This window comes from Podarcis tiliguerta (genome assembly GCF_965153285.1).
Source record: "Podarcis tiliguerta genome assembly, chromosome: 8".
Taxonomy (NCBI): Eukaryota; Metazoa; Chordata; class Lepidosauria; order Squamata; family Lacertidae; genus Podarcis; species Podarcis tiliguerta.
The window spans coordinates 40,251,473-40,271,419 of NC_139541.1; the positions used below are offsets into that span (position 1 = coordinate 40,251,473).

The following is a 19,947-nucleotide window of genomic DNA, read 5'->3' on the forward strand; positions in this document are numbered from 1 at the left end:
CCGTCCGCCAGGGGCGCTGCGGGCCGGAGCCGAGCCAAGGCGCTGCCGGAGCCGCAGCCAGAGCCTGCTGAGCGGGGGCCGGGCCGGGCTCTGCACGGCCATGAAGCGGGATCGGCGTGGCCGGTTCTTACCCGCCGGCGCGGCGGCCAGGGGCGCTCCAGAACTGCCGCCGCCACCAGTCGAGGCCAAGAGTGTCCGGGCCCGCCGGGGGCGCCCCACCGCCACCTCCCGGGAGCAGGAACAGCAGCCCGAGCCGGAGCTCGAACAGTGGGCCTCGCCAGCCTCGGAGGCGGCGGCAGCGGGTGAGCGCAGGCGGACAGGGGCACCCGGGCAGCGCGCTCTTCCGGGGACCTGGCGGGCGGCCCGATCCTCCGCGTGCGCGCTCGAAATGAAGCCGCGCTTCCCCGCGGGAAGTACGCCGGGCAGGGATCGGACGGGGCTCGCGCGCTCGGGAGGCGCCTTGGCACCGGGGCTGGACTGGCCAGCGGGTGGTGGCGGAGCTGGGCTGGGCTGGGCTGGCCCTGCTTCCAGTGCCGGGGCTGGGCCTTAAGATGTGAAAAGCAGTGAACAGAGCGCGTGCAGAATGCCCTTTCCTGTTCGTTGGGTCAGCACATCCGTCGCTGATGTGCGCCAAGCAGGCAGGCAGGCAGGCGCGAGCGCGCAAACAGCCAACGCTCTCCTCTCCAAATCCATCGCGTTTGAAATGCTAACTGCAGGAGTCTGTGCCTTTTGCCACCCTGAGCTCTCCAGTGGGCAGCTTTGGAGTCCAGTCACGTGGGTTTCTTGTAGAACTTCCATGCACAACCTAGTTTAACTGCTCCGTCACCCTCAAGGCGCACCCAAAACTTTTCACCATCCCGGGTAGCTGTAGTCGCAACCATCGTGCAACTGCCGAGATGTAGAGGGCGCTGGTTGAGCTGGGCCTCCTTAAATCTCACTGTTTAGGCTGTCCGTGCAGTGGGGTAGGCCCTGACCATTGAGCTGACAAGTACCTAGCAGGGGTGACAGAGGCTCTGGCTTCCCACTTTGAAGCCATCAGTGCCCATCAAAGGCATGGAGAGGTGCCAGTTGGATGAACCAGGAAGAGGACTTGACATGAACCTCTGGCCTTCCTCCAGAGGTTGATGGACTTCAGCTCCCAGATTCCTTAGCAACAAATGGTTGCTTATCCATTTTCATATATTGTTCCTCCCTGTATCATGATTTACTTGTATGGGGTTCACTCACAAATTTGCAGTCTTAGAACAGGAACTTGCATTTTTAAAATTTATCTTTTGCTGATAATTCTGTGGAAGACAATACATATTTGATGCTACTAGATAGACAAAGATGGTGTTGCTCCCCAACACCAGGGAATACCTAGTAGCCACATGCTCTGGTCTCCACCCCCCCACCCCCCTTGCAGAGGTGTGCAACCTGAGGCCTTATGGGGAGCTATAAATCATAGATCTGTCCTGTTACATTCTTATACCAGGTGTGATGTGGGATAATGGTTTCTACAGATGTAATAACTTGGGCACCATTGTGTTCCACATTTGCTGAACTGATTCTGCGTGCAGATAGTCCCAGACTCACTGCCAGTTCATATGCCAACATGTGGGTCGCAATTGCACCTCCATACCCATAGCAAAAACACATCTGTACTTAATGTACTTGTTGAAACGTTGGACGGTTTTGTGTCGTGTTAATCTGTAACCCTTGTTCTTGGCCTCAGAGCAGGTAAATGTGGCTGTTTAAATTTTCCATTGCCTTCACTAACCGGGCACAGTCTAGCTGTCTTTTGACTCCAGTTCCCAGCAGTCTCAAGCTGCCGGCATTGCCAGTAGTCAGGGATGGTGGGAGTTGTAGTCTAAGCAACATCTGGTGGACTGCAGGCTCCCCTACTTTTCCTTATTGTTATTGAGGGAATGAATTCTGGGCACTGTTGTCTACCCTTCCAGAGTTACAATTCCCAGCAACTCTTAAACCCCAATGCCTGGAAAGATGTTTTCGAATGTGCTTTGAAAGTATAGAGTGTTTACTGTTACATGGGAAAGCTGATTGGTGAATGGATTTTTTAATGTAGCTTAGCAGAGACGGTTTTGGGGAAGTCTAGGCTGAGGGTTTGAGGAGAAAACCTTTGTGCTGCTTGGAGGGCTTTTTGCAGAGATGAAAAGAAATCACAGGTAGCTTGGTACCCTGGAAAATGTGCAGACCAGCACCAAAACAGAAAGCTGATGCTTTATGTTTTCTGGGCCTGATGTGCAGCACCTTGGTTTCATTTGTCTACCTTCTCTACTTTAAAATATTCAGCTCTGCTCTCTCATAGAATTGGTGGTGTGGGAGGGAGGAGTCCTGGATGAAAAAGGGTCCTGGGTGCTGAGCTGGAGCCACCACCCATGATCAAGAGGAGACTTGCTATGCCTCTGAGACAACGAGTCGCCTGATTGGCCAGTGCCACAGTAAAGACTGCTGACATCATCTCTGTGGCTCTTCCAAGTCAGGAAGTGCTGCAGAGGGGCTGTGGGCAGTTTGCAAACCAGGTCCCTGCACAGACAGCAGAACTTGCTTGAAAGCAAACAGGAAAACAAAAGAAATTGGTTCCTGTTTCTCTCACAGTTCTTGGCAAAGCAGGAGCTGGATGGTTCAAAGCAAGGACTGCTCTCTGAGGCGAAGACAAAAAAGGCGAAGGGATGCCAGAAGGTAGGGCTGGAGTGGGGGGCAGTGACAATATGACCAGGGCTGCCTTTCTTGGTTGCAACTGCAGGGGTGAACGCTCAGCTTGATGCTTTACTCCAGCTCAGGTTGCTCCTGTGTTCACTAACACAGTTTATGTTTGCACCCATGAGGACTAGGACCTTGGGTGTGTTTGAAAAAACTCCTGATTTTTAGGATGCTGAGTTATGCATTTGATGCAGAATGCCACGCTTTTACGTGTTGTGATCATGGAAAGTTTGATTGATGGAATCGGAGGACAAATACATTAAATTCAACCCCCCATGTCCCAAAAGGATGTTCCTGGGTGTTTGGCAAGGACCATTTAATAGTGTTTCTCTGGTGGCCACTCACTTACATGCTCTGGGAGTTAGTTCACACAACGGTTGGGCTTGTTTCTCCTCTGTCCTGCCTCCTGCCATCCTGCTCTGCCCAGGAGTCTTTTAAGGGCTGTAGTTCAGTGGTAGGACACCTGCTTTGCATGTAGAAGGCACCTGGTTCAATCCCCAATGGCATCTCCATGCAAGGCTGGGAAAGCTGCCTGCCCGATACCCCAGAGGTCTGCTGCCAGTTACTGTAGATGATACAGAGGTAGGTAGACCAATGGTAATAATAATAATAATAATAATAATAATAATAATAATAATAATAATATTTGCACCCCCACCCATCTGGCTGGGTTTCCGCAGTAACTCTGGGCGACTTACGGCATATCTAAAAACATCAAACATTAAAAACTTCCCTAAATAGGGCTTCCTTCAGATGTCTTCTAAAAGTTGTGTAATTCTTTAGCTTCTTGCCGTCTGGAGGGAGGGCATTCCACAGGGAGGGGGCCACGACCAAGAAGGCCCTCTGCCTGCCTTGTACCTTCATTATGCTTCTAAAGGCAATGCTAGTCTCAGAGTGACCTCCTTTCTTTCCTGAAATCCCTGCAGGATTCGGCCGGGGTGTGAGCACCGCTTACTGCCGGCTTTGCCATGGGAAGTTTTCCTCTCGGAGCCTGCGGAACGCTTTTGGAAAGGTCCCTGTGGTGGGGGAGAGCTCCGAGAAGCAGCGGCGCATGGACCAGGTCTTCTTCACGGACTTCCAGCGGCTGGTGGGGGTGGCTGTCCGGCAAGACCCGGCCCTCCCCCAGTTTGTCTGCAAGAAGTGCCACGCTCAGTTTTACAAGTGCCGCAGCATCCTCAAGGCCTTCATCCAGAAGGTGAACCTGTCTCCCACTGGCCACCTCAAGCCACACGGAAAGTAGGTTGAGCGGATTTCTCCACTCGCGGGAGGCTGGGCTGCTTGTGGCTTGTCTCGGTAGCCACCAAGACTTGGCCCCCAAGCAGGCAAACATTTATGAGCTGTATACAAAATACTTTCTTAGGCTGCTGATGTCCCAGTAATGACTTTTACTTCGTACAGAGGGCTAGGGAAATACTTTGTGGGTTCGTAATGTATGTGGTCTTATTTGCAAGGCCAAAATTCTGGTTTCCAGCAGCTGGAAATTGCCTGTGCACATTTTTTGTTTGTGAAACTGCCACTTTGAGACCAGAGCACGTGCTGCCTGAGTCTGTCCTCCCTAGAAGGCATCTGATTTGCTCTGCCGTCTGTTTTGTGTACAGGGACAACCTTGCCCAACCTCCTCTTCCTGCTGCAAAAGGAGACGCTCCCTCTCTAGGTAAGTAGGATTGTTTTGGCTCCTCTGAATTTTCTCCTTGATGTCAGTTGTGGCTGCCCTGTTGGCTTCCGCAGTTTCCACTTTGCCTATGCTTATAGCTGATGTGGTGCTCAGTCTCTGGCAATTTCCCTATGACTAGTGGGGACCAGGGTGGTCTCTGCACTCTAGGGCCAGCTCCAGTGTCCGCCTGGGAAGGCAGTATTTAGTATTTTTATTTATCTAAAACATCCGTTAGCAGCCCTTCATGAGAAGTCCCAAGGCAGGATACCGTCAGCATGAAAGCCCAGAGATATCTAAAATAAAAACAGTGCAAAACACCAATCCAAAAATAAAATAACTCGGCATCAGCTACAGAAAGGGAAAACTCATCTTTTGAGTGCCAGTGAGCCAGCCATGTGCAATTCTAGCTAGGGCTCCCCAGCTTCTTTTGCCAGATCACAGATTCAGGCAAACGCTTTTTCTCTTTCTTGAATTTTATTTCCAAGATAATAAAGACAAAAACAACAAAATAAAATAGACACAGTTGCATCTTGCAATTACTCACCGAAAACAATGTGTGCAACATTCAGGAGGAAGGGTGGAATATGAATAAACAAAGTAAATAATGTTTTTCCTTTTTAAGTGTAGGCAAGCATATTTCTAAGATCTGTTGGGAACATGGATCTTTTCTGTATACTTCATAATAATATGACAGTTTGTACTTGGTCTCTGATCCATCATCTGAAGAAAGGCTTTGATCAGCGTTGCTGTGCACACCCCTGATTTGTGTATGAGACAAAGCCACAGCACACTAAATAATCCCTTCTGCACAAGGAGCCCCACACAACTGTTTGCCACTGTCAGTCTCTCTGCAAACCAAGTATTAGGCAGGATGATACTCAAGTGGGTTTTCCTTCTTCCAAGCTCAGTATAAAGGAGTAGCAGCTCATCATCCCTTGCCTTCAGCAGATGCAGAGCTGCATGTATTTAGCATGGCTTTATTGTTCATCTATTACACTTCTTTCCTCCAAGGAGCTGAAGGTGGTGTAATTTCAAGAGGTAACTCTGCCTAACAGAAAGCAATGTGTTCAGCGTTCAGGAGGGGTGGACTATAAATTCCATAAATAAAAGACAACAACCTTGATTTTGTGTGTGTGTGTGCGTGCGCGCGCGTGTGTGTGTGTTACCACCTAGCACAGTTGCTACAGTCCATGCCAGCCAGTTATTCTGGGGTTTATGGTGCAGGGCAGGGGTTTCAGTGGCATGCCTGGTCTCTGCTACCCTCTGTCTTTCTCCCTGCCAACAGCAGACCTGATCACATCCAGCCCCCAGTGCCTCCACAGCTTAGTGATGTGGACCCACAACCACGCCGAAAGCTGCCAGATTGCTCCCAGCCTGCAAGGCGTCTTGTCCTCGGAGTACTGCGGGATCATCCAGGCCGTGTGGGGCTGCGAAGAGGGTCATGATTATGTCATGAGCACAGATTCGGACTGCAGCACCTTGCTGGTGGACAACGCCCTGTCCGTCAAGTGGGAACTGAACAAAGGCCCTGCCCCGCAGCAGACGCACGTGACGGGCAACGGGGTGGGGGCTGACTGTACTGTGGCTGCGGCAGCACCGCCGGAACCCCAGTGTGGCGCCACTCGCATGGCAGCCAGCCAGCAACCTGCAAATAGCGGGACTCCTCCGCCTGCGCTTAGCACAGAAAGCTGGGTGCCAGAGAGCCAGGATTTGCCTTCCTTCCAAGATGCCTCGGAAGCTCCTTTGCAGGATGAAAGCCTGCCGCAGCCGGACTGCCCTCTGAATGGCAGTCCAGGTAAGTGGCATGCCAAGGATGTCTCTCCAGGATGTTGCGGGGATTGCAGGTCACAACTCCATACAGGTCTTTGCGCATTTCTTTGCATGATATACACATATATACATACACATATACACAGTATACACATAAACGGCCTGGGCCCAGTATACCTGAAGGAGCGTCTCCATCCCCATTGTTCTGCCTGGACACTGAGGTCCAGTGCCGAGGGCCTTCTGGCAGTTCCCTCACTACGAGAAGCAAAGCTATGGGGAAGCAGGCAGAGGGCCTTCTTGGTAGTGGCGCCTGCCCTGTGGAACACCCTCCTACCAGATGTCAAAGAGATAAACAACTACCAGACTTTTAGGGCAGTTTTTAATGTGTGACATTTTAATGTATTTTTAATCTTTGTTGAAAGCCGCGGAGTACAAATAATAGATGATGATGATTATTATTATTATTACTTTCTGAGTGTTCAGTTGTTCAAGCCTGTGTGGAAGCAGTGCGTTCAGAGAGCTGAGTGGCAGCATTTCTGATTTATAGCTAGCTGTCTGGGACCAGGCATGCCCTTTGCATTCTTGTTGCTTTTTAATTTCCGCCCCGTTAACTTGGCTTTCCCTCCAGCCAGTGTGCCCAGACACTCACGTCTTCTCACGGTGAAGCCGGCTCTTGCCCAGGTGAGCTCAGGCCCACATCCTTTGGCTGACCACCGCGAGAAGAGGATGCTGGGCTGGGTGGGCCTGACCTGGCAGACAGGCTCTTCTTATGTTCCGTTGGGTCGGGTGCCGCAGGACTGTTGTGCCTTGACGACTGTTGTGCCTTCCTTTGCGCCCTTTGCAACACGCATTCTTCTCCGTCTTCTAGGGCCACTGAGTGAGAAGCCGGTTCCCTCTGCAGCCTCGGATGAGCGGGTAAAAGACGAGTTCAGTGACCTTTTTGAGGGGTGAGAGAAGAAGAGCGGGATTCAAATGTCACCTTTGCAAGCATGAACAATGATTGTGGGGCGGGAGTGGATTTCATTCCTCACTGGAGGGTCCAGTCACTGGAGATGGCTTGTTTAGGGGGTGGAGGGAGGGGTCAGGACAGCACAAAGGGCAGTTTTCGTGGCCTTTATTAGAAGCAATGCAGTCCAATAGTAAAAATACAAAATTATTAACTGTAACAACAACTCCTTAAGTTTAGTTCAAATTAATTGTTGCAGTTACTATCTCTGTTTATAACCTTTGTTCTTCACAAAGGTTATAAATAATGCCCAAGTATTCGTGTGTTTTTAATGAAACTGGATGTATTATTCTCACTGATGGGCCAGAATGTGGACAGATACAAATCCACACTGCCTATGGCAGTGATTCCAAAGGATGTCACTTGGGGCAGTCTTATTATTTTACTTATTTAATAGAATGTATATACCACTTGATGGTTTTTGGGTTTTTTGGGTTAGTTTTTTAAAAGAAGCATCTCTAAGTGATTTACAAAAATGTAGCTGAAAAAAAAAAAACCCAGTGGGCAGGTGAGCTGCCTAGACAGAGAACAGGGGGGAGTTTAGCAAGTGATCTTGTGGGGGAAGGCTATAGCTCAGTGGTAGAGCCTCTGCCTTGCATTCAGAAGGTCCCAGGTTCAATGCTCAGCACCTCCAGGTTGGGCTGGGAATGCCCCCTGCCTAAAACTCTGTAGATCTGCTGCTGCCGGTCAGTGTATAATACCAAGCTGGATGGATCATTGGTCTGACTTGGTGTAAGGCAGCTCCCTACGTTACTTTGGTCTGAAACCTTTTGCAGGCACCACCTTCAGCTTTTAAGCATGGAACTGATTAGAGCTGGGCACTTGCTTTTTAAAAGATTCCGAAGGCTGGGCTTCCAATTATTTGATGCCCAGCAATTATTTGATGCCCTGCTCACTTTGGGGCAGCCGGACTTGCAGCAGTTTCTCTTGAGCAACCCCCCCCCCCACCTGCTGTCAACATAAAGGCCCAATGAGGCTTCACCTGCTGTCTGCTTTAGTGAAAGGGTCTGTTTACTTTCTCAGGTACTCCTTGAGTGACGACGAGGACAAGAGAGCGCAGTCTTCGGACGACTACTTTGAGCCTTACCCAGAAAAGAGGTGAGGGCTTTTTCTTGTCCTTTTGCTGTGGCAAAAGACAGGAGTGGTAGCTTATTTCTCTCAAAGGAATTTGACCTTTTGCAACCTCCTCCACTCTCAGTGGGCAAAGGCCCACATCCATTCCCCGCACATTTGCACATTCTCTCTTTTCTTAGGAATGAGCAGGTTTCTTTTCAGCCTCCTCGCAAATGTGTCCATCTGTTTAGGATTGTATTTTAAGTAGAACTATGCAAACGCTCTGTCAGTGCAAGGGTTTGTACAATGGAATATTCTCCTGACCCCTAAAAGCCCCTTCAAACTGTTTTAGGGGCTCCCTCAACCCACCGAGCAGATTTGTGGAGAGCGCAGGGGAAGGAGAGGGTGGGAATATTTCATTGTGCAAATCCTTGTGCTATTGAAACGAGTGGTGTGGATACTTTCCTTTATTTCAACAATTTAGTCTCTATGTAAGGGTTTCAAATGTTTGCGTTTATTAATGGGTGGCCAGCCTGAGAGCCTTGCACTGGCCTAATTTCATGTAGGCATTGGGGAGGGGGGCAGAAATAGGGAGATGCAGCCCTCAACTGGGGTAGGGAGGTCGTTCACCCCTCTTTTATAACCTCAGTTGACATGCGGCAACAGTTCCCTGTTTCTGCTCTATTAGGGTATCCAACAACAGGAAAGTTGAAAGCAGAGAAGCAGAGAAGCTTGAAGAGCCCAAAATAAGGAAGAAGCCAGGACCCAAACCTGGCTGGAAAAAGAAAATCAAATGTGAAAGGTATCATATACCCAAAGCTTCCAAGGTGTGAGATTCCTGCCCCCAAGAATGGCCCAACCTACTCACCAGTTACTCTTTTTTCTTCTTTTTTTAAGGGAAGAGCTGCCCACCATTTACAAGTGTCCTTATCAGGGCTGTACAGCTGTGTACAGAGGTGCAGATGGCATGAAGGTATGTGGATAACTACTAGTTCATTTAGCTTTGGAGTCGTCAGACCCACAGCGGGACTTTACTTTCTGGAACAAGTGCATCTCTCTCCCTGCCGCCTCCACACACCCCCTGGTTCCTTTGGGTGGAAGCTAACCAATCCAAAGCCAGATTGTAATGATTGACAGCCCTGCCTAACGGGCGGGAGTAACCCTAGCTTACAAGAGAAAAACAAGGAGAAAAGCTTATGATCCAGATTGTGCTGCCAGTCTGAGGAAATGGATGCAGTGTCCTCCTTTCTCATTCTGTTCACGTGATTGCTGCTGTGGAGTAGCTTTGGCCAACCAGTTGCCCTTAGGACGTTTTGGACTACAATCCCCATCAGCCTCAGCCAGGACATGGACTTGTAGTCCAAAACCTCTGGAGGGCCCCCAGTTAGCCGCGCCTGCCATAGGTGATCAGATTGTCACTGCCCGCAAACCTGCATGGAGTGAAAGGTTGGCTCTGTGTGAAGATCTCCATCTCTCTTCTTGGATTTAGAAGCACATCAAAGAGCATCATGAGGAGGTCAGAGAAAGGCCCTGCCCGCATCCAGGTTGCAACAAGGTGTTCATGATTGACCGGTACCTTCAGCGCCATGTGAAGCTCATTCATACAGGTATGTTGTGCTTATGAGAGAATGACGGAGGATTTGCATGGAAGAGAAAGAAATGCCCTGGGCAGAATCAGGCATCACACATGGCACAGGAGAACAGGCTTTTTCAGTGGTGGGCCCCCATCTGGAATGCTCTCCCCAGGGAGACATGCCTGGCACCATCATTGTAAGACGTTTTTATTTACCCCAGGCTTCTGGTGGTTACGTTAGCCTCTACTGTGGTGCTCATCTTTTAGTTGGATAGGACAAAAATTGTCCTTCTTCCTGTATTGTTGGAAGAAAATTTTAGGAATTTTTGAATCACAAATTTATTGTTTTTAATTTGGCTGTTAATTAATTTTATCTGTTTTTCATTTTGTTAAGTTAGGTCGTTTGCAGGCTGTTCTGTATGAAGCAACTAAGAAACATAAAAAATAAAAATAATGATGATATTCATGGATCTTCTGTTAACCTGCCCACAAACTCTGCAGACCTCTGTATCATCACAGAGAAAGCATTGGAAACGTGCTCTAGTTACTTTTGGGGGGAAACTGCAGAAAACATTGCCATCTTATTCCCATCCTCTGCCACCATTCTTTTCATTCATTTCATTTTCATTACTTATTTACTGCTTAATGTAATGAAGTCTCTTTAAGAGGCTCACACAAAATGCAATCATAAACCCCTAAGCAAAGTCTTCCAAGAGTGTCAATGATGGAGAGAGTCCCAGTAACATAAAAAGAGGTTGGGCTGCTGGTGTCAGGCCAGAGGGGCACCCCCAGCTTGTAGCTCCCACAATGGCCAGCCAGATACCTAGGGAAAGCCTGCATCAGACTTCTTCACATTCTCCAGCTGCTAGTATTGAGGTAGACTGCCTTTGATGCTGGGGTTGGGGGGTTAGTACTGCACTCGCTGTTGGTAGCCTTTTACTCCATGAATTCTCCTAACCCACTTTTTTTACAGCCACCCAGGTCATTGTGATTTTCAACCCTGTTCCCTTCTCCCATTGCAGAGGTGCGGAACTATATCTGTGACGAATGTGGCCAGACATTCAAGCAACGCAAACACCTCTCCGTTCACCAGATGCGCCACTCAGGAGCAAAGCCTCTCCAGTAAGCACACTTTGCCTATAGCCTTTTAGAGATAAGCTGTGTTGCCTTCATGGGGCATCTTAAGATTACTTAAAGCTGAATTTGAAAACTAGTATGCCCTAACTAATGAGGTTGAAGAAAGGTCATCTCCCTTGCAGATGCGCCAATAATGACACTTCCAAATTAAGATGTGGCACACAAGCACACACACACACACACACACACACACACACACATTTTGGGTCCTGGGATTGGTTTTTTGGTTCATACGTCCAGTAGTATGGGAAATGATTCTAGGACTGGTTTGGGAAACATTTCCAGCAAAACCATCTTGTCTCAATGCAGAATTACTGTCTTACCTTGGAAGCCAAACAGAATCCGGTCTGGAAGTTCATTTGACTTCCAGTGCATAGCTTCCGATTCACTGCAGGAGCTTTCTGCAGCCAATCGGAAGCCCTGTTGGACATTCGGCTTCCGAAAGAACGTTCGCAAACTGGAACACACACTTCTGGGTTTGCGGCATTCGGGAGCCAAAAAGTTCGACTGCTAAGGTGTTCGTCAACCAAGGTACGACTGTACATGTGACTGATCATTTTGCCATAGTGGAGAGCAGCACTCAGATTTCTTTTGGTGGACTGTGGCCTCTCCTGCACTTCAGAATGAAGGAGTGCTGCTGCTGGTGAGGTGTTAAAAAACACCTATGCAGGTTAGTGCAACTAACCTGGAGTGATGGAGAAAAATGCCATACAAGTCTGTCTTGTTAAAGCACCAGTTCCTAACAGAGGGCTGACCGGTCTATAAGAGGAACAAGGTTGCAGTGTCTGACTAGCAAGAGCTAAGCTCCCACTTCTATAGGATATTCCATTCCCACAGAGAGAGAGAGGACACAGCGTCCACCAGCGTCCTGGATTTTTGATCGGGACATCCAAACTAAAATCTGGAAGCATGTTTCCTGCCCCAGCAATGGTCTCAAGTGCAGCTCGGTATTCAGGGTTCTTAGTAGATAAAATACACTTGGTTATTGGAAGCATCCTCTCACCTGTCTGAGAGCAGCCGATATATTTCTTCCAAGGCTAAGCTGTGCTGCTGCTCCCCCTCCTTCATGGAGATGAGACCGTGTGGCTGGTCTGAGGTCCGCTTTCTGCTTTCCCCCTGCAGGTGTGAAATCTGTGGCTTCCAGTGCAGGCAGCGAGCATCCCTCAAGTACCACATGACCAAACACAAAGCAGAGACTGAGCTGGAGTTTGCCTGCGACCAATGTGGGAAGCGCTTTGAAAAGGCCCACAACCTCAACGTCCACATGTCCATGGTGCACCCTCTCACCCAGACTCAGGACAAAGCCAAGGCTGCTGAGCTGGAGCAAGAGGCTCTGCCAGAGGCTCTGTCGGAGGCTTCAGAGACTGCGGAGAACCATCCTGTAAAATTGGAACCGAGTGTGCAGCAGGAGCCCACCTGAAAGAGCCCTGGATGGGAGCCCTGATCCAGCTTTGCATAAAGCAACACTGAGTGGGAGTTTTAAACGTACGTTTTAACGGATCCTCCAAAAAACGGAAAGGGGTGGGGACTCGCTTCTGCTTGCTGGTGAAAAGCTTTCCATTGCTGTGACTATTCTCCATGTGTGTGTTTGTGTCCAAGACTGTAGCAGTGTCTTACAGAGCCATATCCGTCTCGCCAAAAGAAGCAGGCTGTCCTGCCTTCCCTCTGATGTGGCGATTGGTTGAGCTCAGAAAAGGTATCACACCTGTTATAAAGGTGTGTCGGCCATAGGCACAGGCTCGTTTTTAGGGGCTCTCAAGCTGACGGAAAGCCCAGTTTAAGCCCGAGACAACTTGTTTTAAATTAAATTCCAAAGCCAATCTGAAAAAGAAAGACAAACCAGAATATTTGTAACATGGTTTTTATTGTTACAAAGTCATGGTCATGCTTGTAATAAATTATTTACACCATACTTTGAACAGGTTAAGCCCTTGCAGGCGTGTCCACTTTTCCCTGTCCGTGCATTTTGTCCGGGTGGGCAGGGAATCGCCCCATGCCTGCCTGCCTGGACTTCCGCTGTCAGAAAAGGAGAAGTTCTTCATCAAGCAGATCCCCATCATCACTGGAGTTCACAAGGGCAGCCTTCATCTCTGGGTCCAAGTCTTCACAGAGACTCATCAACTAAGAAGGAAAAGAGTCTGGTGTCAAGCGTTGCTACCTCTCTGAAGCTAAATCCTTGGGCAGACTGTCCGTAGACAGCACAATGACGTCGTGTTTGTAAAGAAAGGCTGCGACCGGTTCAGCCTCGCTGCAGTCAGCCAGCAGCACTCTGAAAAGACAGATCTCTGGCCTGGCCATGTCATTTCTAGGAGCGCACAGGTCACAGTACTCGGTAATCCACCACACCTGTGGACAGCAGGAGCCAAAGGTGTGCAAAGAGTCAGTGCACAGCTGCTTCCTGCTTGAAGCGCACAGGTGGCAAGGCTAGGAGCAGAGGAAGCTGCCAGATACCAGGTCAGACTGGCTGGCAGTTCTTGGGCAGAAAAGGGCCTTTCTCAGCTCTATTCTTGGGAGTTGCCAAGGATGCAAAGCATGTGCTCTACCACTGAGCTAGGGTTCCTACCCACTACAACTGTTAAGTTTTAAAAGGCACAGTCTTCCTTGCCCTTCTTTTGCCAGTTACACGAGGTTGGAAGCAACCACAGGACTAGAGAATAGGAAATAACTGCTCGAGAGCCTTGGAGAATCCTACTCAGGGGCTTGTGCTTCAGGTATAGAGCCAGACATACAAAGCATTAAGGCCTGGGTTCAATCACAGCATTTCCAGTGAATGGAACCCACAGACAGGCTGGAAAACACCTCCACTTTAAGTAGGCCTTTAGGAGATACAGAGCAAGGGCCAGACTTCGGGTGCAGCCAGACCAATATTGGGCACATTTCAGCTTTTTCTTCCTCAAAAGTCCTACTATTAATTTGTGCTCGCCCCCTCTAAAATGGCGAAGTTGAGTTTCTGTCCCCTTCTCCTAGAATAAATGCTGGATATGACCTCTGTACAAAGCCGTATCCAAGTAAAATAAAATAGAAAGATCTTTGCAAAGGAAGTGTGAAGTAGAGGGCTGAAAGATTGAGCCAGTCGCCATTGGCTTTGTTGAACTGATTGCTGGATGGATCATCAGGACAATCCACAGTGTTGCCAGCAGCCCTGGATTTCCCAAGTTTTGAGGTAGCAGAAAGACTTTCACCCACCTGCTGGAGGCTGGAAAAGCTCCCTTGAGGACACTGGGGGACTGCACGTAGCAGGAACTGCCGTGCTCTTCTTATCAGCGCCAGTGACTCCTCCTGGGAAAGACAGGCACCGTTCAAATAATGTTGTAACTAAGCCACATATTAAGAGTTGCAGGAACCAGAAGGAATGCAGCTGGTGACTCATCTAATCCAAGGGCAGCCCCAGCTAGCATGGCATGGGATGATGGGAGCTGGAATTCAACCACATCTTGAGGACCACAGAGATCTAGATTAAATATTTGTATTCTGCTTTCCCAACAACAGGGTTGAGCTCAAAACGGCTGAGAGATGTTCCCCATCCCTGTTCTAACCTCTGGTTGGTGTAGCTTTTCTCAAATGGATTCTCGCCCATGGGCAGTTTTCGCTGGTACTGAAATGTATCAGCTGTTAGAAACATCTTCCTGGTATCTAAGCTAAATCTGCTTCTGCTTTGAACACATTTTCAGAATGGAAACAGTGAATAATACTTCTGTAGACTGATCTTACTCAGACTTTTATTTATTGCATTTATATCCCACCTTTTTTCTCCAAGGGGTGCAAGGTGGTATCGGTGGTTCCCCAACTCATTTAATCGCCACCATAACCCTGTGAAGTAGGTTAGGCGTAGAGGCAGTGACTGGCCTGAGGTCACCCAGTGTGCTTCATGGCTGATTGGGGATTTGAATCCTGGTTTTTCCAGGTTCCAGTCCGACACACTAACTACTACACCACACTGGTTTTCCTTGGGTGACTTTGCTTGGAGGTAAAACTATATACTGTATTTTTTGCTCTATAAGACTCACTTTTTCCCTCCTAAAAAGTAAGGGGAAATGTGTGTGTGTCTTATGGAGCGAATGCAGGGTGCGCAGCTATCCCAGAAGCCAGAATAGCAAGAAGGATCGCTGCTTTCACTGCGCAGTGATCCCTCTTGTTGTTCTGGCTCAGAATATGTTTTTTCTTGTTTTCCTCCTCCAAAAACTAGGTGCGTCTTATGGTCTGGTGCGTCTTATAGAGCGAAAAATACGGTATACTGCCAGAGGCCAGCAAAGACAGAAATGCAAAGCTGACTGACATGGCTGTTTATCAGAACAGCTGCAGTCTCTCTCTCTAACACACATCCCCCTTTCATCACTGAGCCCTAACCTGTTCCAGGTGCTCCCAGGTACGAGGTGGGTGCTGCCCAAATAATGACTCAGAGAGTCAACACAATAGGCAAATAAAGGCTGTGGCTAGCCAAAAAGGGAACAGGATGGTTCTGTACTTTGGAAGGAAGCGGAGGGGCTGATCTAAACAAATGGAAGGGGATGAGATGCTCACAGGCTCAATGGAATGCAGGCTTGGTCCCACTGCTGTTGTCCCATCCATAAAGAGCTGCAGCAACTGTGTGTACATATCAATGGCAACATACAGGAATGTTTGCTCCTTAACCAGGTGTCCTGGTTCAAAGGTGACGACGAGGCTACAGAAGAAAGAACAAGTTAGCAGACCAAGCAGGCAACAAGTGTGACCAGGTCAGGCTCCCTCCTCGCTTTGCATAGATGTACGTCAGCAGGCAGACTTGCAGCCGAGTCACTTGGCCGTGTCTTTTGACTTGAAAATTCAAAACAAGTTTAGAAGGGTTTTGTGGTAATGATGATTTATCTACATGTATCAAGTCACTTCAACACAATGAAAACTCTGGTGCTTCTTTCTTAACTTGGGGTTACTGGGTGGTTGGATGTATCAGTTAAGCAAGTGCATAAAGTGGCCCTGTCAAGTTTCTGGTAGCCTTGATTTTCTCAGCAAGTATATTCATTACACGCAAAATACATTTGTGAAATTTACCTATAGAAAGCAACCGGCAACAGCCTCAAGTGTTGATGTGATACAGTACCATGCAGGATTTGGTAAGGGTTGTGGTCTGCAATGCCAAAAGAGACAGATCTTAGCTGGGCACCAGCTTTCAATCAAACGTTTCTCACAGTTTTCTTGGGGGTTGTATCCAACTCATTTCCACTAGATCCATTGAAAGTAACAGAAGTTCTGTCTGTTAATGGTCTAGCCTGAGCAGTACTTAGCTGGCTACAACCCTCAGATGGCTGCAGCTTATGAAGGAGCGTTCGTACCTTTCACTGCTGAACTGAAGATGGCCAGCCAGGATGCACCTCGTTCCTCCAAGCCCTGAAGCAGCTTTGAGCTCCAATCCAAGGCTTTGTGAGCATCCACGCCCTCCTGCAAGGTACAGGGGAAAAGCACACATGTACCTCCCCTCTTTGGTACACCCTGGAGGCATTACCAGAGCCACTGGGAACAGCCATTGGGTCACTTTGAGCAAACTCCACTACCTTTCTCCATGAGTTTACCCATCTATAAAGAACAGGTTTATAGGAGCTTCCTACTTCTCAGGCTTCCTTTCAGGATAAGCAGCAGGCAGACAAAGGTTGTGTCAATCATCGCATACTTAAAAGTACAGGAATTTTATGTCTCGTAGAATCATAGAGTTGGAAGGGACCCTGAGGATCATCTAGTCCAACCCCCTGCAATACAGGAATAGGCAGCTGTCCCTGGCGGGGATCGATCCTGCAACCTTGGCATTGTCAGCACCATGCTCTAACCAACTGAGCTATCCGCCTCCACTCCACCTTTGCAAGTTTATGTGACAGTTGAACAGCGACAAATGAAGGCCCTGGGTCTACCCGGCAGTTTGAGAAATCAACTTACCTGTGGGGTTACTCTCGCTGAGATGAAATCCACGACTGAAAAGAAGAAGAGGTTCACCAAGAGCTGTCAGGTAAAAGAAAAAAATAAATGCACGCATCACACTAAGTGAGTTTCTCAAGCCTGACGTCGACCCACTGGTCTAGTCTGCAGAAGCCAGTGTCGCCCTCTGTGCCATCATGGACACATCATGGTAAAGCAAAATGCAAAATGTAATCTCTTACTTGCTCTGCTTCAGACCCCAGCCTTTTCAGCCCTTCAGCCATCTTTTCATGCACCATTTGCCGTTGCACAGTGAAATGGAGAAAGGCAGCAGAGATCCATGGAATGTCAGAGACCAGGGAAGCTGCTTCCAGTGAAAGGAACCTAAGTGGTAAAGACAAAACAGTTGTCAGTTAAAAGGCCAGCAGGCTCCTTTTCATAGATGACAGCCCTCCTTAATCAGGTGTGTGACGTGGCTGAGAAGAGATGATGTAGAGACACCTGGAAGTCCAAAACCAGGTTTTTCAAGGTGAGAGCCAAAAAGGTAATAGGAATGCAACCCCTCCCCATCTCTTCTCATGGCTGGAGTGGGGGACATGATGGGAACACAGAAGCTCAACAGCTTCTCAGGTGTGAGCTGCTTCCTTGGAGTTACCTGCTGACAGAGGTCTGCAGCTCCTTGAGGCTCTGCAATCCCTGTGCGACTGGAGCGCCGAAGAGTCTGTTCCACTCCGAGAAAAGCACGGGCTCCAGCCTCTGCCACCAGCGCTTCATGGAGTCAAGACAGAGAACGCAAATCAGCCACTTCTTAAAATTGCATCAATGCCATGTGTTTACATGCCACTCTTACATAGGGTTTCCTCACCCACTTTATTTGAGCAGTGTTGCAGAATCAAGTGCCCCCCCAAGCCCCGTACTCTTGGCCCCAACTAACTACTTTTCTAAGGATGAATCTGAAGTCATTAGGATCATCAAGAGGAATATTCGTGAGGCATAACAGAAAAACTTTATTGTTATTAATACAGAAGGCTCTTGTGTGACCTAAATATCTGCAGGCAGAATTAGGACTGGTGCTTTAAAAAACCAAACACACCTGTTTTAATATTGCTATTTTAAACCAAGAATTTTTTGTATTTGCTTTGTATTTGCTCAGGATGGGCTATTATGGTGTTAGAAACGCCCCACCCTCCCCCCAAAAGTGTACCTCTATGATCTCCAGAAGCACCCTGGCTGATCAAGCTCCTGCTTAAGAGAACTTGCATCATATTATCATAGAATCATAGAATTGTATGAGTTGGAAGGGACCCATGAGGGTCATCTGGTCCCCCTGCAATGCAGGAATCTTTTGCCCAACGTGGGACTCGAACACATGACCCTGAGATTAAGAGTCTTGTGCTCTACCAGCTGAGCCAAGAGCTTTTGGAACTGCAAGGAGACATATAGAAAGGTAAATCAACAGCACGGGCCTCTTACCGCTGCAGAACACAGGATTATAGGGCACGTGGTTTGACACAAGGTGAGAATGGCAGTCACCTCCTGCGCTGGTTTGTGACACTCCAAGCTGGCGCTCAGCAAGCCCTGAAGGACAGCAAGGACAGTCACTAAGGTAGATTTCAGAGCACTAAGGTAGCAAAGGGACGCGGGCAGTGCTGTGGGTTAAACCACAGAGCCTAGGACTTGCCAATCAGAAGGTCGGCGGTTCGAATCACCGTGACGGGTTGAGCTCCTGTTGCTCAGTCCCTGCTCGTGTCAACCTAGCAGTTCGAAAGCACATCAAAGTGCAAGTAGATAAATAGGTACCGCTCCAGCAGGAAGGTAAACGGCATTTCCATGCGCTGCTCTGGTTCGTCAGAAGCGGCTTTGTCATGCTGGCCACATGACCTGGAAGCTGTACGCCAGCTCCCTCGGCCAATAAAGCGAGATGAGCGCCCCAACCCCAGAGTCAGTCACGACTGGACTTAATGGTCAGGGGTCCCTTTGCCTTTACCTTTACTTGGGAGGATTTAAAAAAATGTACTCCAAGCCGACATTCAGCCCTCATAGGAAACTGTCTCGTTACCCATTCTAAATGGATCACACAGCACTCACACAGAGAGACATTACATAGGATGGCCAGGGGACTAAATTCCTTCCCTGCAACCCCAAATTGTTGGGGGAAATTCAGAAGACAAGAGGTGAGTTAGCAGTTACATTACCCTGAAGAAATGAGATGTGATGTCGTAGGAGAGCACACAGCCTCTGGAGCAGATATTCCTCTGTAAAAATGTGAATAAGGAATTTCAGAGAGTGAGGAAAGCATTCCCAAGAAATCTGGATAATAACTCCAAAATCAGCACATAAATGTAGGTGCACCCTGACTCAATGGTGCCCACACCCAAGATTGTGATGGTTTCATTCTGGCTGCTGGCAGCACAGATTGTTTGGGGTTTGCTCCTCCTCTCAAGTTAGCAGGCAGGAGATCAGAGTGATATCACAAGAGAGAGGGGATCAGGTCCCCAAAACAGCAAGCGAGCATAAGGGCCGCATTCTTTAAAAAGTGGTAGACCAGCCTTCTCTAATGTGGTTCCATACAAAGTTTTGGGCCGCAGCTCCTATCATCATGAAACTGTGCTGTGTAGTCAAAAAAACATCTGGAGAGTAGCAGGCTGAGGACAACTGACGCAGACTGCTCTCTCACTGAGGCTGCTTTAAGCTCCAGAAGGAAGATTCAGCAACAGCACACCCAGAGAGCAAAACGCACAGCCAGGAACAGTTATCAAGAGCACTGCAGTTCTTTAGGACAGGATACACACCAGTTCTGTGTTTGCAAAACAGAAGAAGTCTTCGCAATCCAGAGCAATTTTATTTCCTCTCTTCTGTGTTGATATGAGAATCGATGGAGGGAGACCTAAAAGAATCCTGTACAAGAAGCAGTTTGTTTCAGGGTAAAAACCATATTCATTCTGGTTTAAGAGTAGTGTCTGATTTGCTGTGGACAGGATTGCCAATGAATGTAAGCGTTAGCAAAACTGGGGCCAAGACCAGGCTATTCCTAGCCCTCCCTCTGCCCCTCACGAGAGCAGAGAAGGCTGTAGCTCTGTGACAGAGCTCCGGCTCTGCATGCAAAATGCCCGAGGTTCAATCCCCACTGACATCACCAGGGAGGCCTGAAAACACCCCCACCCCCAC

The 19,947-nt window shown here is 48.6% G+C and overlaps 2 protein-coding genes across 7 annotated transcripts in view; one reads left to right on the plus strand and one right to left on the minus strand.

The window, feature by feature from the left end:
- Positions 1 to 23: 23 nt before the first annotated feature.
- On the plus strand, positions 24 to 12,818 carry ZNF276 (zinc finger protein 276). Of its 3 annotated transcripts, none has more exons than XM_083456472.1 (11): positions 24 to 302; positions 3,630 to 3,939; positions 4,302 to 4,357; positions 5,646 to 6,152; positions 6,996 to 7,074; positions 8,157 to 8,231; positions 8,875 to 8,988; positions 9,084 to 9,159; positions 9,676 to 9,793; positions 10,782 to 10,881; positions 12,019 to 12,818. In XM_083456472.1, exons 1-11 carry the CDS (start codon positions 101 to 103, stop codon positions 12,314 to 12,316), a joined length of 1,935 nt encoding a protein of 644 aa, XP_083312598.1. In that variant the 5' UTR covers positions 24 to 100; the 3' UTR covers positions 12,317 to 12,818. The 3 variants fall into 3 exon arrangements, with proteins under 3 accessions (XP_083312598.1, XP_083312597.1, XP_083312599.1); XM_083456471.1 differs by having other exon boundaries at positions 47 to 302; positions 5,643 to 6,152; XM_083456473.1 differs by lacking the exon at positions 24 to 302 and adding an exon at positions 3,130 to 3,285 and having other exon boundaries at positions 5,643 to 6,152.
- The window catches only part of FANCA (FA complementation group A), a 37,824-nt gene continuing 30,618 nt past the window's right edge, over positions 12,742 to 19,947 (minus strand). For 2 of the 4 annotated variants that reach the window (XM_083456446.1, XM_083456447.1), the window contains exons 33-43: positions 19,572 to 19,677; positions 18,975 to 19,034; positions 18,253 to 18,357; positions 17,435 to 17,547; positions 17,022 to 17,163; positions 16,801 to 16,863; positions 16,206 to 16,311; positions 15,925 to 16,000; positions 15,418 to 15,559; positions 14,083 to 14,175; positions 12,742 to 13,017 (exon numbers count right to left, since the gene is read on the minus strand). In XM_083456446.1, coding sequence (XP_083312572.1) covers positions 12,916 to 13,017; positions 14,083 to 14,175; positions 15,418 to 15,559; positions 15,925 to 16,000; positions 16,206 to 16,311; positions 16,801 to 16,863; positions 17,022 to 17,163; positions 17,435 to 17,547; positions 18,253 to 18,357; positions 18,975 to 19,034; positions 19,572 to 19,677 — 1,108 coding nt within the window. In that variant the 3' untranslated portion in view covers positions 12,742 to 12,915. The remainder of the gene's footprint in view (positions 13,018 to 14,082; positions 14,176 to 15,417; positions 15,560 to 15,924; positions 16,001 to 16,205; positions 16,312 to 16,800; positions 16,864 to 17,021; positions 17,164 to 17,434; positions 17,548 to 18,252; positions 18,358 to 18,974; positions 19,035 to 19,571; positions 19,678 to 19,947) is intronic. The other 2 variants (XR_014515012.1, XR_014515013.1) reach the window with 1 other exon arrangement.